This window comes from Panthera tigris, chromosome D2 (genome assembly GCF_018350195.1).
Source record: "Panthera tigris isolate Pti1 chromosome D2, P.tigris_Pti1_mat1.1, whole genome shotgun sequence".
NCBI lineage: Eukaryota > Metazoa > Chordata > Mammalia > Carnivora > Felidae > Panthera > Panthera tigris.
In genome coordinates this window covers 35,677,189-35,696,004 of record NC_056670.1, presented here as the reverse complement: position 1 = coordinate 35,696,004, position 18,816 = coordinate 35,677,189, and the positions used below count along the sequence as shown (strand labels likewise).

At 42.4% G+C, this 18,816-nt stretch overlaps 1 protein-coding gene across 17 annotated transcripts in view; it reads right to left on the bottom strand.

The window, feature by feature from the left end:
• The window catches only part of LRMDA (leucine rich melanocyte differentiation associated), a 1,033,894-nt gene that overhangs the window by 457,058 nt on the left and 558,020 nt on the right, over nt 1-18,816 (bottom strand). For 11 of the 17 annotated variants that reach the window (XM_042961194.1, XM_042961195.1, XM_042961210.1 and 8 more), the window contains one exon: nt 5,114-5,240. In XM_042961194.1, coding sequence (XP_042817128.1) covers nt 5,114-5,240 — 127 coding nt within the window. Of the gene's footprint in view, nt 1-5,113; nt 5,241-15,638; nt 15,706-18,816 lie in introns of all 17 variants that reach the window. The other 6 variants (XM_042961205.1, XM_042961206.1, XM_042961207.1 and 3 more) reach the window with 1 other exon arrangement.

Genomic DNA, 18,816 nt, shown 5'->3' with positions numbered 1-18,816 from the left:
GACAAACAAGCACACCAGAAATTAAAACCAAAACAAACTTCTCAAAAGAACTTCAGGTAGAATCCCATTTAATAGCAAGCTTTCTAATATACTTAAAATAAGATTCAATTTGTAAGAAAGAACTAATACCTTTGTAGCAGGTGAATAATTACTTGATTCTAGGTCTCTGTTTATTACAAATATGAAGTCAGTTCTTAAGGAGATGAGACACCACGGTCCATGTGCAGGATCACTACAGGAGTGAGGCATGCCTCTGTGTATACACACCTGGTACAGTCCCCTATCACACTGGCTCTACATTTGGTACGTGACTTGCTCTGGCCATGGATCAGCAACATCTGAGATGCAAATAGGGCTTGAAAAGTACTTGTACATTAGGGCTTTGCTCTTGAAACAGCTGCCCCATGCAGAGCGGCCTGTGTTAGCCTATTGGAAGTTGTCGTTCAGTCAACAACCAGCACTGACTTCCAGACATATAAGTGAGGCAATTTCACACCATCCAGTCCCAGTCAGGCCTCCAGATAATGGTGGCTGCATATGGACCAAACCAAAATCCACAGGAGAACCATGCAGTTGAGCCCTGCCCAAACAACTGACACAGAGAATGTTAAATAACGTATTTGTTGTTTTAGTCACTAACATTCGAGGTAGGTTATTATGCAGCAAAGCTAACTGACAGATCCCAAATCCAAGGCATTTCATGGAGTAAGGAATAGCAATGTGGAACAGAGCAACTCTTAAAGAGTCAGGGGTATATTCAACAAGAAAGTAGCAGAGTCAGTTGGCCGAAAAGGTGGGTCAGAAGTATTAGGTTACAAGGGTGCCATACGGTGTTACTCTTGCTTTTACCTGGCTTTCATTCTGTGACTTCTGGCTCAAGTATGTGGGGAAATGAAGCTAATCTTCATGATCATACCAGTAGAACAGAGGAGAAAGAAGTCATGCTGCATCCTAAAACAGCCAACTAGCACCTTTCGTATGTAGTGCTAATACAGTATTCTCCATCAGCACAGCAATATAACTGGCCAGCTTTACAGCTACACATCCCCTTCTGCAACAATTCCCCCCATACCACTATCATTTCTCCCTCAGCATTACTGCTACAGATTGGAGAAGCTGAGGAATTAAAAAGGAAAAGGACTCAACCAAAGACAAAGAAAATCCCTCAGACAAAGAAAATCCCTCAAGAGGCCTGCTAATCTCTGGTGACAGCAACACTGAGAATACAACCATCCTCCAGCCTGATTTACTACTTTAAAAATGAGAAACATATACAGTGGAATATTGCTCAGCCATAAAAAGAAAGAAATCTTGCCTTTTCTAAAGACATGGATGGAACTAGAATGTATTATGCTAAGTAAGATCAGTCAGAGGAAGACAAATACCATATGATTTCACTCATACGTGGAATTTCAGAAACAAAACAAATGAACATATGGGCAAAAAAAGAGAGAGGCAAACCAAGAAACAGAATCTTCACTATGGAGAACAAACTAATGGTTACTAGAAGGGAGGTGGATGGGGGATAGAGGGGGGATGGGTTAAACAGGTAATGGGGATTAAGAAGGGCATTTGTAGCAACACCAGGTGTTATATGCAATTGATGAATCACTAAATTCTATACCTGAAACTAATATTGTGCTGTATGTTAGCTAGCTGGAATTTAAATAAAAATTTGGAGAATGGAAAAGAAAAAAATGGGGAAACATTCTATACAGCAGAGGAAACTATTTAAAAATGAAAATGCAACCTAGTGAATGGGAAGAAATGACTGCAAATCATATATCTGATAAGGAATATCTAAAATATATGAGGAACTCATATAACTCAATTGCAAAAAAACGATCTGATTAAAAAATGGGCAGAGGAACTGAATAGACATTTTTCTAAAGAAGAAGTACAGATGGCCAGTAGACACATGAAAAGATGCTCAACATCACTCATCACCAGGGAAAGGTAAATCAAAACCAAATTAAAATGAGATATCACCTCACACCTGTTAAAATAGCTTTTATCAAAAAGACCAGAAATAATAAGTGTTGGCAGGATACGGAGAAATAGGAACCCTTTTGCACTGTGGTTGGGAAGGTAAACTGAGGTAGCCACTAAGGAAAACAGTATGCAGCTTCCCAAAAATATTAATAATATTAAAAATAAAAACACTGTATGATTCAGCAATTCCATTTCTGGATATTTATCTGAAGAAAATGAAAACTAACCCAAAAAGACATCTATACACTCATGTTTAGTGCAGCATTATCTATAATAGCCAAGATATGAAAACAGTCTTAAGTGTCCATCAGTAGTTGAATATAAAAGAAGTTGTGATATATATATGTTATATATTATAATTATATCACAGTATATAATAATATATGTAACTATGTATTTTAGCCATTAAAAAGAATAAAATCTTACCATTTGCCACAACATGGATGAACCCTGAGGGCATTATGCTAAGTGAAATAAGTCAGAGTAAGACAAATACCTTATGATCTCTCTTACACATAGAATCTAAAAAACAAAAAAAAAAAAACAAAAAAAAACAAAAAAATCCAGAGTGGATTCCTGCGCATTTTCATCATATTCTGTGCCATGTTGTAAAAATGAACCCTCTAAAATGGGAAATAATAATTCTTAGTAAATTCATATGAAACATGAATCTTACTTCTTAGCGTAACCTAATCACACTAATCAGGTAATCTGTCTATCATCAATATTAACATCAATATTTACTCAATGCTCCTCAAATGCCAGTGGTACAGTGGAAAGCAATACGATAACCTACCTATTTTGAACACTTAAGTATCCAACAAATACTTTTCATTGATTATTAAATAAATCAGAGGTCAATAAAAAAAAATCACCCACTAGGTCATCTGTAGACTGGGCTTATGCAAAATGATGTTCTTGTTTTGTGTGCTCTTCTTTTACTTGTTTTTCTTAGGCTGGTGCTGAAATGAGCTTGCATTTCTTAGCATGCACCAATAAATGCGACAGAGAACTGGCCAGGAAGTTATGCTGAGGGAGAAGAGGAATTGAGTTTGGGATTAGCATTTGTACAGCATTTGCCAGACAAAGTCCTTGTGGGTTGATCTGTGGGCTGTTCTGGAAGTCCTTCTCACAGCACCATTTCTTATATTGCCAACGTCACAATAAATATCCCAGGGCAGAAGTAGCTGGTTTTTCACCCATGCAGAAACCTGTTTTGCTCACATTATCATGGCACTTGGATTCCAACATGCAAAAAAGGCTTTCATATATTTTCTTCTTTTTAACCAGTTCTCCTAATAGGCAAGTGAAAGCTGTGATCTCACACATACACACAAAATGAGAAACAGAGGTTTTCAGAGGCTGACCTGTCCATAGCCACACAACTAAACATGATTAAGCTGACTCATGAACCCAAGTTCAAAGGCTAGGACTCTACAGTGGCATGGGACACAGGATATAAGCACTAGGGCCCAAAGGAGGAAATTTACCATCCAGTTCTATTCTAATAACCCTTCTGTTCTTGAATGATTTAAGAATATCATCCAAGTGATCACCTAAGACAGTGATACAGGGACTATAATAATTTTTCAAACAATGACTAAGAAACTTGGTTGACCAAAGGATAGGAGAGGAAAAAAACCCATCAATATTGCCTTATGATATAGACTGATATTTATTTGTAAGCCCTCGCCTTCCACTTCTATTAAAGTGCCAATTTATAATGACCATCGTAGTATATTTTACCTAAAAAGAAAATACTGTCTTATGACTTAAAGTATAAACATCAGTTAATAAATGATTTTGCCTCTCATTCTTAAAGTGGACATATGCATACATGGTTTTATTTCATACTCTACAGAAAAGGCTCTGATCCCTTTTCTAGTTCTAACTCGCCATGAAAACATAAACAAGTGACTGAATTACTCTAGATCTCAAATGTTTCACTAACAAAACAAGGTGATTAGACTTCAAGTCTGAAGCAACACAAGAGAATGGAAAGAATTTTGGATATAGCCACAGTTAAGACTGAATCTGGGATCTAGCATTTTGGTAAATGTCTGGCTTTGGGTCCATGCTTGACCTCCTTCCTCATTCAGGTAAATGGAGAAACTGCATCCATCTCCCAGGGTTTGGTAAGAATAAAAAATAATATACTTAAAGGCAACCAGCACAGTGCCTGACCCACTCAATAAAGAACAGCTGATGATAATCATTCATTCATTCATTCATCCCACAAACATTCACTGAACCTCAGTTCCATGCCAAGCATTTTTCTAGGTGTGATGGATACAGGAATTAGCAAAACTGATAATCCTCCCTGCCTTCCAGCTGGTGCTGTGGCAGCATGGAGACCCATAACTGTACAGAGGAGCTAAGTGCCTTATACTGCAGAAAGCTTCCGATTCCACTCTCAGCCTCCCTATAGAATCCAGAGCCATTAATACCCCTGTGCTTCATCCCAGGCTGGCAGGGGACAGCACTTAAGGGGACAGCATGCAATAGAAAGACTCTGCTAGACCTCTCTCATCACCCTAGTACATCAAACACCACGGAGGGCAGAGTTACCCCTGGGCTTCACACATATCTCGCACCTTTGCCCCTTCCCCCTCTGCTTTGCCAGAACTGTTCCCCAGGCCTGCACCAGAGCGTTCCAGAAACCTCCGTGAAGGCCAAGTTCGCTTAGAGGCACTACCCCGTACTTCCCACCAGAGGTCGCCCTCCCACACAAGCCCAAGCAACTAGAACCGGGCTTTGCCTTCTCAGCAGCAGTGACATTATTTTCTTTCTCTATTTTTATCTATTAAAAAGATTTCTTCACAGCCATAACTTAGATCTCTACACTAAAATGGAGCAACAGGAAGATATAATGGTGCATTTCATTTATGAATGACCTATAATAAATTACTCTGAAGTGTCCCGAGTGCCAGAAGACAGAACGCTTTGTCTGCCCATGGACTGTATTTCACATACTTTAATTTAGCTGACACATAAAACTCATTTGACATTTCACAGGTATTTGTGTGGGGCGGGGGAGGGGAGCACAGGGGAGGGGGTGTGCGGGCGGGGACCACTGCGGGGCAGGGCAGAGAGTGGAGGCAGCGGGCAGAGCCAAGGATATCTGGTTCTTGTTGAGGGTTAAGGTATGGAGCCTGGGTAACCCTGGCAACACGAGGTCGTTCCCGAGCAGATTGTTGTCCAGGATGAGTTCCTCCAGGCTCCCGAACGCGCTCAGTCCTTCCAGTGACCTGCAATGACAAAGGCAACAGGAAAAATGATCCTGCACTAAATCAGGGAGGCCATTATGAGCCGAAATAAATATTTTAACCTTCCCTTTCAGGACTGGGAATAGTTTGGGCTTGGTGCCTGTCAGCAAAGTGAATGACAAGAATTAGTAGCAGGAGCCGGGGTGGGGGCGGCGGGGGAGAAGGGGCCGCTGGCACTCACCGCATCCTTCACGCATTGCCAACATGAAGGATGAGGGTCACTTAGTGAGTAGCCAGGATCCAAAACAAAGGGCTTCAGATACGGCCTGCAGGATAAATTTGTCAATGTCTTGTGCCTTCAGGCACCCAGCCTCGGCTGACCCTAACCTCCATTCCCAAGATAAATAACTCTGTCACAGTTCACCTTCATTCCCTGGACACAAATTTAAGTTGTCATCCATCATTCCTGCCCAGAAATATCATACCCCTCTTAAAATAATAAATATAACTTCAAGTATCATTTCTTAGCGGTTCTCCTCTGCACAGTCCAGGAAACGGCAAGGAAGGCTTCCTTGCTCTCCCTTCTCAGCCTTTGACTTTTATCCCCCCCCCCCCGTTTTTTTTTGTTTTTTTTTTTTTACACTAATCACTTAATTTGCGTCTGCCCAGTGTCCCTGTGGCTGCTCCCAAAGGCAAGGCATCTTCAGAAGCACATAATCACTCCAGTCGGAGAGGGTTGTTTCTTTTTCTTTCATGATTTCTTTTCCTTTTTGTTTTTGTTTTTGTTGGGCAGGGAGAGGGGCGGTGGTTTAAGGAAGGAGTTGGGGGAATTTCTGTTTCAGTGCTCCCGGCTTGAAGTTACAGTTTTAATTTATGGAAAGTGGATTTCTCACTTTATTTTTGAAAGAAGTGTGGAATGCAGCAATGTAGATGTCAAGGCAGTAAATAATCAAGGATCTGAAAGAATTAAGTACCCGGCTCAGGGGGCGGGGGGGGGGGGGAAGTATCAGAAAGGGAAAAATAGCCTTGTTTACACAGTTAGCTGAAAGTTAACTCTTGATGTTATGGTCTCACGAGTGTTGGGGGGGAGGGGGGTGGAGGCGGTGAGGGGCAGTTGTGCGCATGTGCTACTCTCCGCGCGCGCAGACGTTAATTAAAGAAAGCCGCCCGGTGGAGGGACTTGCACAGACACACATACTCCCAGCTCATTCACCTGCCAGACCCAAGAGCTGTGCTGAGCTTGCACAGGCTGACAGCTGAGCTACGACGTCGACCAGAGGGCGGACTCGCCTGGGATCTCCTGGCTATCCTATAAAATGTGACGAATCAGGGAGATGTTGTCTACACTATTTATTCATTTACTGATAGCACTTGCGTTACAGACACGCCTGCTTGTGTGTGCAGTGCCCGCACATCTGACGTGAGTGTGAACTTTAGCACCAAAGCTGTCTCCAGACATCTGTATCTCCCTTGTGGGATCTGTGCCAACAAGGCTCCAAAACAGGGAGTCAATATGCAGAGGGTGTGATGTGCAGTGTCAGTCATTAAAGCCTCAGACCCACTGGGCGCACAGCTACCTTGGTGTGTCTCATTCCTCAGGGCCCAGCACCCAGACCACCCCCACTCCTACAGCCAGCACTACCTGCTCCACAGCAGGAAGTCAATACCACTTACATTTTGGGCTAAGGCTCAATGGGGTCATTGTGCTTCATTTCTTCCTCCTCCTTTCTCTTCTTCCTCATGTTTCGGGGGGTGGGGGGGGGGGGACAAACCAACACACACACACACACACACACACACGAGAGTTGTGACTCAGCTCCACCATTTACTTCAAGTGTGAGTTTGGGCATTATCAATAACCCATCTGCACTCCCTTGTTCTGTGCTGTTTCCAGCCCAGAGGAACTTATGAATATAAGCCAAAGAAGATGAACAAACATGTCACTAGCAAATGCTGGTTCCTTTCTTTTCTTTCTTGTTTTTATTCACTGATTTTTCTGGTAGCTGTGACCTTAGGGGGTGTTTTGGAGGGGGAGTGTGTTCTGGATGCAGGGAGTGGGCAGATGAGCAAATGTGCAAAGGTGTGCAGCAAGTCTGGCTTCTGCAGGGAAACTTCCACCTTTCCTGAAGTCCCTTCCCTCCGTGGGGGTTAATGAGTGATGATGGAAAAGTGCTTTTCAGGAGGAAGCCCTGTTTACCACAGGGGCGAGGGGCATTGAGGCCACCTCCCTTCAGGGTGCCTTATGGATGGCTAATAAGTCCTTTGTGCACAAACCTCAGTTGGGCTATGGTCAAAGGCAGCATCCAAATACACATTGTTCCTGAGTTATGTTATGCAAATATAATACTCTTATCATGAGAATCAGCAAATGGTCGGCAACTGGCAAGCAAAAGAAAGCTCCCTTCCAAGAGTGTTTCCAGGGAGGCATACAACAAAATGACACAGCACACAGAGGGACAAAGCTAAGAACACCAGAGGGAGTGCCCACAGAGCTGCCTTTCTCTGGGGCGGGCTCTGGGGCAGAGCTCAGTTCTGAGCCAAACTTCACAGAAGAGTAGGGGACGTTCAGGTTCAAATCCCATTACCTGTCTGGTTGTAAGATTATTTTTGCCATTAATGTTATTAGCTGCTCAGCTAAAAGGGAACCGTGTTACATGGTGGGGGAGGGGAGGTTGCTAATTAATAAATCCCTGTCTTCATGTCATCAGTGTAGTGTGCACTTGGTGATTTAATCAGCTAAATTCAGAGCTGAGGAGACAGAGTAGTGAAGGGTAAAACTGGAGAAGACAGGATTTCTGGGGCTTGGTTGGCATGCGGAAGCCAATAAACACACACCTGGAAGATGGCTTTATTTTTTGCTTTTAAAAATTGGACTTTTTCTGTTATTGCTGCTGCTGTTTTCATGGAAGGAGGAGGGGAAAAATTATTTGCATCCATCTTTTTTTTTATTATTATTTTCATCCATCTTTGAGTTCATACCCCTAGATACAAGATGCCTGCAAAGAGGTGTGTGCTGTTAAGTAAAATGACAAGGCAAAAAAGGCTTTAAGGATCCACTCAGATCTGTGCTGTTTAATGGGACAGCTACAGTAGCTACAAGGAAAAGATGATGAGATTGCAATTCCTCCGCCATAATCTTGTGTGTGCACAGCAAAATGCACCCCACACCCAAGGGCCCTGGTGGAGGGGACGCCTGTCACTCCACAGTTACTCGCCGGCTTGGTCTGCAATCTGCAGATGTTTGAGGAGTGGGCTGTGAAGGCAACGCAGACACGTGTGCCAAGGTCAGGGGCTGGGGTGGGAGAGCAAGGCTTCACCCACTACCTGGGCACAGGCAGCTGGAGAGAGGTCTTCCCAGCCCAGGGAAGAGATGCCAAGGGCAAGACAGGGAGACAGGGTGTGCGGTCTGACCTATGGCAGGTGGTTTGCTCTGAAAACCTAATCAGCAACTCCGAAGCACTTCACCAGCAGGAAAGCTGCCCATTATCTCACCCACAGGTACCATCTCTGTTACCTCATTCACAGGGCTCTGGCTGGGCTCCCCCAGGAGCCACTGCAGCTGCTGGGAGAGTCCCTGTGCCTTTTCCAAAGTCATATCAAAATGACAAAACATCACAACGCATTCAGCTCTAGCGGATTCAAACAGAGAGAACTTTTAAGTTTCCACTGTAATTAACCCTATCCTCGTTAAGATAATTATGATCAAGCTTCCTGTCACAGTTAATATCCCAGCATCATTGCCCGTGGCTCACACTCTGCCCTCATTAGCTTATAAAAACAGCGGCACTAACCAGGCAGCCCCAGCCCTTTCCAAGCTAAGCCAGTGGTTGTGAGCCGCTAAGGAGGGGCCTCAGGCATGGCAGCAGGCCCCACAAAGGGGTGGCCGCTTGAACCCCAATACCTTCTGCTTCTGGGTGGGCTTCTACTCAGTGGCCTTCATTCTATTCCCAAGTTAGCCACTCGTCAGAAAGGGGAAGGAAAAGGGCCAGGACCACAGCAGAGCTGGTAGGTTTGGGGCAGATGACCTACTAATCCCTCCTGCCTCTTACCCAGCAAAAATCCAGCCAGAAAAATCACCAGAGGACACCTCCAGAACCCTCCATTCAAGAAATGCCAACCTTATTCCTGGGGTGTAAGCAGTGGTAATCATTAGATCCCTCTTTCCTCCATTCTCAGCCTATAAAAGGGGTGATGCTCCTCCCCAGCATGACTCAGGCAGGGATGGGGGGACACAATTAACCACAGACCCTAAGAAGAAATATCTCTCTGTGGAACCACAGCTGGCCTCAAACCCAGAACCAAAGGTTGGAATGTTCTCAAACTAATTAAGAAAATAAGATCGGAACTAAAATCTTTACCTACTCCAATATATCTATCCAGATATCTCTCTCTATATATATATCTATATATAGAGGTAGACATATCTAGATAGATAGATAGTTATAACTGAGAAAATGGGAGTTTATGGAAATTCTAGAGAAGCTACCCCATTTGTCTTACGTTCACCACAGCGGCTATTCCTGTAGACCTGCAAGGTTCCTCTGCTGCCTGCTCTGTAATGGTCTTTGTGGATGACGTTCGTCTGCCCAGCCCCCAACAAAAAAGGGATCTCAACGTAACCTCCATAATACCTGGAGAGTTGTCAAATGCACAGTAAGGGTTCAATACCCCTTTGTCAACTGACTACAGCTTGACCCTGAGCTTGTGAGCCACTCCGAGAAAAGCTGACAGTAAAATCCCAAGGGCAAGGCAAAGAGCAGGCCTCAGGGCAACCGGCCAGAGGCTGGGAGGGCAATGTCCACACCCATTCCTTCAGAGGCCAGATGCCTCCTCCTATTTACCCTGAGGCCAGCGTCTACGAACGGGCAGAAGTGACATACAATGAGTTTGCACCCATACACCAGAACCAGTTATTAGGCTATTTAAATCCTTCCTTAACACTTGGGAATAACTGCAGCTCTGAATACACTGAGTACCCCCTCCTGCTACCCTGGCCACTCTTCGGAGCCCCCCAGACCTTTCACAGTCCAGCAACTAAGCAGTTAATGCCCCCACAGCACGGAGCCTCTAGGGACCCTGCTCTAGATAGGATGTTTCTGATTGATCAGTGTAGTTGTTTAATAATTTAAATATCACCCTTGAGAGCAGGAATAGCAACTTGCACCTTTTTTATTTGCCCCACCAGGCCAAGCACAGGGCCTGGCACACAGCAGGTCCTTGGGAAAGGTCTGCAAACTGACAAGAGAGGCCATGACCACAGCTAGAAGAAAAGGACAGGCAGCACAGAGCTATATAGAGGGGATGAAGGAAGAAAGAAAAGAATGGGACAACAGTGATATGGCAGCTCACAGCCCAGAAAATGGCCCAGTGGCAGCACTTCTGAAAGGCCATTAATCCAATCACATAAGAGATACTCTTTCTCTCTGTCACAAAATTCTTTTTATAGCCCATGTAAATGGTTATATGTATCCACAGTATATTACTAGAGATAGTGTAGTATATACACTATACAGCATATGCCACAGAACACTCCCAGAGATGGCGCGGTACGTACACTATACGGTGTATACCACGGAATACCACTAGAGATAGCATAGTATATACACTATACAATATATACTACAGAACAGTACGGGAGACGGCATAGCACACTATTCAGCATATACTACAGTATGTTAGAAGAGATAGTACTATGTTATATGTACAGCTGGGTCTAAATATTTTCCGTATATTTTTCTGTCAGGTCACATAGCCAGGGATATATATATATACGAGTAATATAAGTATACCAATAGGGGATGAAAGTCTCTAAAAAAAACAGACAAAGGTGGAACAGGCTCATGGCTATGTACAATAGTGTATACGGAAACCATGTGACAGTATATCATATGCAATTTGTCAAAGTCACCCCAAAGCCCTTAAGTCCCCTGTCAGGATAGATGATCCTTGAGTTGCATGGAATAAAATTCAACACTGGTGTAACAGCCCTGAATCCAAGACCAGTCGAAAATCTAAGGCAGCTGACAAAGTGTTTGTTAACTCTAAGTGGGATTACGTGTGAAGCCATCATGTACCATACCTAAAATACTAATAAAACTGTTATATAGGATCCCTAAAGAATTATTGGAAATGTGTAAAGAGCTGGAAACACAGAAATGGGTAATACAACCACAGTTATTTGAAAAGGGAAGATTCTTCACACTTTGGATTAATAAATTCATATACTTATGAAATTCTAGTCAGCTTATACCTCTGAGAAACTGGTATTTGTTTGCCCTAGGACAAAATAAACCAGGTTTTTGGTCATGATACCCTTTTTACTTTTACTACTAGGAAGCTGAGAGTGAAATGGTGACTCAGATGTAAAAAGATAATCCCGTGGGGTCTCTATATCCGCTTTCTAACTTTGTAGTTGAGAATTGTAATTTATATAGCCTTCATATTTTATCTATACATTTTTTAAATTAATTCTAATAAGCTAGTTCAAATCCTCTGTAGTATGAAACAAGATACATATATGGCATTGAGTCTCAAACAGGCAGTTTCTGTACATTAAGGACAAGTTCTGTGAGGCCAGCTATTAATGTGGACAGTTAACTAGGAATAAAGGTATATTGTACCAGATTTCAAAAAGGCTTTGACATATCCCTATGTCGGGAGAGCAAAAACTATGCTAGAACATGACAACTTTAGACAGAGTCATAACTGGTTAAAAATATAACTGAAGAACACTAATTAATGGCCCAGCTTGCAATGAAGGAAGGGTCCGGGGACTTTGGTCCTGTTTTTGGCCAATGACTTGGTTCAGCATATGTTTATCACATTCATGGAGTGCAAGACCCAAGAAAGATATTCAGGAGCATACAGTAGGATCCAAAATGATCATGTTGGAATCAACACATTGTTTCAGCCCAACAAGATGAAACTTCATATTATCTAATGTGAAGACCTGAATATAGATTTCAAGTCCAACTACCCAAGGGGTGTCTGGGTGTCTCAGTCAGTTGAGCGTCCAACTCTTGATTTTGGCTCAGGTCACTATCGCAGGGTCGTGGGACCGAGCCCAGGGTCAGGCTCCGCATGGAGTCTGCTTGAGATTCTCTCTCTCCCCCTCTGCCCCCCTCCTCCAGTTGTGCATGCTTTTTCTCAAAAATAAAAATTAAAAAAATTTAAAGTCCAACTATCCAAAAATACCTATTTGGAGAAAAAAAAATAAAAGGCAAATGTAAATTGGGGAAAATACTTCCAATCTAACAATCTAAGGTTTAAAATCCTTAATATTAAAAGAGCTTTTGAAAATCATTAAGGGAAATCTGAAAGCCCTAAGAGAAAAACAAAATACATGGAAAGAAAATACACAAGGAATATATATGGTCAATACTAGAAAGGTAGAGTGAAATTTCAACTTCACTGGGAATCTAAAATATTCACATTAAACAAGATATTTTCACTTAACTAACAAATCCATTGTTTCCCTAAATCTTAACACAGTCTTGTCAAAAGTTCAAAGTAACAGACCAACACAACACTGATGGGAGAGTGAAGCTGCTATAACCTTTCTGGATGGCAATTTATATTAAAAGTCTTAAAAATGATCACCTCATATCCAATAATTCTAACACTGTATTAAATAAATATCAAATAAATGTGCATGATTTAAGTATGTTCTCTACAGTATTATTTATAGTAACAATGTAAACATACCTAAATGCCCAATGATAAATGATTACAGAAAGCTCGATGTATCTGTATAATGAAATGCCATGAGGTAATTAAAAATGATATTGTATACATATATCTACTGATTCAATAAAATGTCATGCTATCCTTTTAAGTACCTAAAATGAAGTTATAATACATACAGCACACACATTACAATCTCGTGCATGGAAATTAAATCATCTATTTCTCCCCTCCATTCCCTACACAAATTTTATTTTTTTTTTATTTAAAAAAATTTTTTTAACGTTTATTTATTTTTGAGACAGAGAGAGACAGAGCATGAACAGGGGAGGGGCAGAGAGAGAGGGAGACACAGAATCTGAAACAGGCTCCAGGCTCTGAGCCGTCAGCACAGAGCCCGACGCGGGGCTCGAACTCACGGACCGTGAGATCATAACCTGAGCCGAAGTTGGACGCTTAACCGACCGAGCCACCCAGGCGCCCCACCCTACACAAATTTTAATGTGTACCATGTTTTCCATGTAGATGGTTAAGAGCCATAAAGTAGTCTGTTAGTTGTTCCTAGTTTATAAACTACTGTTAACGTACATAGGGACATTATGACAATTCTGTATGTATATACTGACACTTCAAAGCATACAGGTATTTACGTACCTACATACTGATAGAGGGATCCAGATATATACTACTAATCTGTGAGTAGTGGTTATTTGTAGGGTGTTTTTTTTTCTTTTCTTTTATAGTTTTCACTAGTTACTAGGTTTTATATCATGAGTAAGTATCATATAAACAGAAAAGACTTTAGTAACTATTACTTTTAAATAAAACGATTCTCCAAACATAAGATGCAGGAACCTTGCATAAAGAGCAGTGTGTATAAAGGTTTAGTATGAATCTGCAGAGTGGGGCTGCCTCCCCAGAAGGGAATCTGATCCTCCTCTACTGGCCCCTAAGTAACTCTACCTGGAGCTCTGTTTCAGGTCTGAGTGCCAGACTCAAAGAAGCATCAGCATTTAGAAATATCATACAATGAGACCAACAAGCTGGTGAAGGGTGTAAGAAACAGTGATGGAGACGGTCAAAATTATTTAACCAGGAACACAGGAGGCTTAGTTGTTTCAAAGTACTATGTCTCTGGCATTCCAGAAGGCAGAACCAAAAACAAATAGGACAAAATAATAGAAGTTGGAAGGAAAGTTCTCAAGTCAATTTTTTAAAGCTTAAAAAGAGGGCTGTTCACCAAAGAAATGAGCTACCTTCTGAGTCACTATCTGTACATGATCAGAGGTTAGAGTCACAGAGAATGTTTAGAGGAAATTTCTTCATAGAATATTAGATTTGATGACTCTAATATTCTACCCAGATACTGTGCCTATCTAACTGCAGCTCCTTCCTTTGTAACTGCAGTTTATAAGGGCTCCCAAGAGCTGTTTCTTCCCTGCCAGACAGCCTGGTGGAAAGAGGACAGCAGAGAGTTCTAGCTCCGTCATTCTCCATCACACTAAACTGTGTGCCTTCTTCTGATCCTCTAGCTGGGACTGTGCAAAGCTTCTTCAATGCTTCCCTAACTATGGGGATATCCCCATAATTAAAAAGGCACATGTTGGGACGCCTGGATGGCTCAGTTGGTTGAGCGTCCGACTTCAGCTCAGGTCATGATCTCACAACTGGTGAGTTTGAGCCCCATATTGGGTTCTGTGCTAACAGCTCAGAGCCTGGAGCCTGCTTCGGATTCTGTGTCTCCCTCTCTCTCTCTGCCTCTAATCCACCTGCATTCTGTCTCTGTCTCTCTCAAAAATAAACAAACCTTTAAAACAATTTTTTTTAAAAAAGGCACCTGTTAACACACTGGCCTCTTATGCCCTGTGAACTAGATTTCCAAGCCACAGTTCTATTTGACCTGTTGTGGTCTTCTTCATAGACTCATAGACTTTGAGTCTCAGAAGAATTGTAAGCTGTTCGATCCTCAACTTCACAGAAGGTGACTGATAATCAGAGAGCCAAGTGGCTTACCTAAAACCACACATAGTAACAAAGCCCTGCTTAGAACCTTTGGACATAGAGTGCAATGGTCCCTCAACTGAACTATGCTAAATAACCTGTAAATAACTTCTAGTTGAGATCTAGAAATGGAAATTCACTACTGCCACAACCTTTATCCAAACACTGTGTATAGCTTTCTAATCCATTCATTATATGTCCTCACAATCAGATTGAGGTCTTCAAATTCTTTTGCCTTTTGATCTACATCCCCTCCTGACCCTCCTAGGACAATCCCCTGAAGAACTAATTCTTATATTTGTTTAATGTGGCCTTCATGAGGTAAAGTATACTTTAGCTGGAGCTAGTCACCTTGGCATGTACCTCCCTATAGCTCACTCATTCATTCACTCATTTCATTCACTTACAAAAAGGTACTGAGTGCCAATTCTGTGCCTAGGATTTTGCTAGTCTCTGGGGTGATAAAAAGGACTGTGGCGTGCTCCCCTACTTTAAGCAGTAGATGTAAGCAGGGTAGGAGTTACCAGATAGGGCAGGGTAATGGGTTAGACTGGGATGATAAACAATATTCTGAGGAGGGGGAGGGTTAGGGAAGTTTTCAAAGAGGAAGTGGGCTTGAGCTAAATTTCAATCGGAATGAATTCTAATTCTGTGAGCACCCTCTTACACTTTATGCCAAATTTGGTGGCAAAGGAACATAAGAAGAAGAGGTAACTAATCCCGGCATGCAAGTAATTGCCATTCCAAAAAGCTTACTTGGCACAAGAAATCATACATGTGTTATCCTCTTCCAGCATGGCAGGCTCTCAAGATGCACATACATCTGGGGATATAAAAGATGTACAAGTCATGGCACCTGCTCCCCCTGGGCCTACCATCTATGGGAACAGAGAAAGAAGTTGGACTTGAAATGGAGAGACCATAACGGACAGCACATTATTAAGCAGTGTGGGCAAAATGGGCTCTAGACATTGAGAGGAAAGAAGTGAGGGCTGCAGCGGTCACTGTTTTCCACCCACTCCTCCTATGTTTGTCCTGAAGTTATTATAGCAAGTGGTTCCCTGAGGACAAAGGTGAGAACCAGGTACTCCCTATGAACGAGCTAGATGCCTCCATGTCTTATTCCCATCCCTTTGCCCATCTGGCCGTCCTCCATGCCTCTCAGTGAATCTTTCCTGCATTTCTCCCACCCTGGTGATAGGGCTTGGTCTGGGCTTTGACTGTGTCTCTGAAATTATTTTGGTTCACGGCTTGAGCTTTTATAAAACCACACATGCACGCATGGAGCCTGTGGCCTCAGGATCTTGTTTGTTTTTAAGAGTCTAAAGAGTGAGTTTGTTTGGCGGGTTCTATAAATGGAGGTTTTCTTTACTAGGGAGATGTAAGGGAGTGGACATGGTGTGTTGCAGCCGCGGTATGTGTGTGTGTCGCCACGGGGCGGAATTCAGCGCCTGGTGGGGGAGGCTCCCACAGCCATTGGGCAAACATATGTTGGGCCAAGAACACAGCTCTTCAACCTCATGAACTGTTTGCTTGAAAGATAACAGTGTCTCTTCCACACAAGCCTTTCACCACCCTCCATAAAGGGAATTTAATTCAACAGATGGTGTCTACTCATTGCAAACCAACCAGAAAAGGAGACATTTACATGGCTGTGCCTCAAGGCCCTGGGGACCCAAAGGGGCCCTAATCAAATACCTGCCCAAAGACTAGCTTCCCCATGGGTAGGGCCCCCTGGAATGGAATCAGGCCAGGAACACCAGCAAAAATATGTCAACTACTGATTCTGTGAGGTCCCAGTTGGCTGAAAAAGGTGAAAACATGTTTTCTGTCCCAGACTACAAGATACCTTTATATCTCCTGAAGGAAAGAAGGCCTTGGGTGATATGGTGACCTCCAAAAGTGGCTTACTATTAGAGCCATTTTCCTTCTTTCAAAAGAGCCCTAGTTCCGTGCTTTGAAAAATCTTACAAAGAATGACTTTGTTAGGATTGTACTCCATTTCATATAAAGGCACATTCTGGGACCCGAGGACCTACATCTCACAGAAGTTAACAGTGTTAAGGACAAAGAAGACAGATCAAATGCTTGCAGATGTGCAGCATGAGAAACAAGAGATTTTTACCAGGACTAAATGCAGGTTCTTTCATCCCCATCTGTCTCTTTAGTTACTTGACTGCTGCTCTTGGGGGTAGAATGTCATGGTGGTATTTTCACAAGGAAGATGGTATTTGAATGGAGACTATCTTGTCAACTCAGTGAAGCCAAACACAAATGTGGCAATTGGGCACACAAAGTAACACCACTAAATTTGGGTGCACGATCTCTGTTTTCAGTTTCTGGCTATCATTTTCTCATCCATTATGGTGGAGGAAAAATCCCAGACCTATACACTTTGCAGATATTGGAAGAGGCAGGACATGAGATAAGGTATCTAAAAACAAGCCTAGGTAGACATAAGGATTGTTGATATTTGAAAGATCATTTTTGAAAAAAAAAAGTGTGCATTTTATTCTCAAAAGAACTAATTAGTTACCTCAGGTAAGCAAGCAAGTAGCTAACGCACCAAAAGACATACTAAAATGTATTCAGAATTGTCGGACAAATAAGGAAATGCCAGCTTGCGAGAACCTCTATCTGAAGATGACCAGGAACCCTGATTCTTATCCTGCCTTGGTGACTACCTTCCTGCAGTGCTTCAGTCAAAACCTTTGTCCTGTTCTGGGCCTCACTTAACTCTTTTGTAAACTGGGGAGGCCAGACTCAATTATTTTAGATGTCTGTTCGTTTTCTAACATTCTCTGCTCTAAAGTGGGTTACAATAGAAAACTCCCAAACCAAGCTAAAGTTTAATCTTTGCCTTAGACATTCCATCACTCAGTAAAAAGTTGAGCATACATGTAGTAATCTTCATATGGCCAAAAAGATAGAGGTTGGAGGGTAGCAGGGTAAGGGAGAGTTTCAAGTCTCAAGTATGAAAGCTGATTAACAAAATAATCTGAGAGGGGAAAGTTGGGGGAGAAGAAAACTCCCGCTCTCCCCCCTGCGTTTTTTCATCTTTCCTAGCATCCTAGACTAGGGAGTGACAGACTAAGTGACACAGTGCTCAGAGGGCAAAAGATAAATGTTTGATGAATTGGCCATTGGTAGGGAAGTGATGGGCTTTGTATGTGCATAATAGCCAAGCTGCCTTTCTGTGCCGATTGTCTGCCAAGATAAGAAGCCATAATGAATGGACCTTGAGATGCCCTGGACAGAAGCAGTTTTAATTTGATTGGTTTTAATAAAATTAATTTTAAAAGGAAGAAAATGGCAGAAGGAAGAGGGTAACAATTTGGAAAGACCAGGAAGACTGAGAGTTACATATATCCAGAGTGGATACTAACCACTGGTTTTTCCATTCATTGTGCTAGTCAAGTCAGCAGAGGAAGACAGGTTTGATTTCGTTACATTTGTAAATCATAAGAAAACCTGTATGTGCCCAGTATTGTGCAGAGACACTTGAAATAATGGAAATTAAATGGCCTGGCTAAACAGAAAAGTACCATAAAAACTACAGAATGGATTATTCTCCCTCAGGGAATGTTTACTGAGCACCCCCTAGTGTGAATGAAACAAGTCTGCTCCCACCTGTGTGGAATCTGATGGGCTAAGATTTTCTAGCTAAGTGAGAAATACTCTTCCGGTCCAAGAACTCCTACTTTGATATATGCTGTCATCCAAGGGGCCATGCCTGAATGTCTTAGGTACCTTCTAACCCACAGGCAACTAATCTCCCATTTCCATATGTATTCCATGATTTGGGTCCCCTGGCCCTACATTTGTGCTTGGCTTAACTGAGTTTACTAGACAGTCTCCATCAGAACAACACTTCTCTTAATGAAAACACCACAGTGGCAATCCAGGGCCAAGAGTGGTAGTCATCTAACCAGAG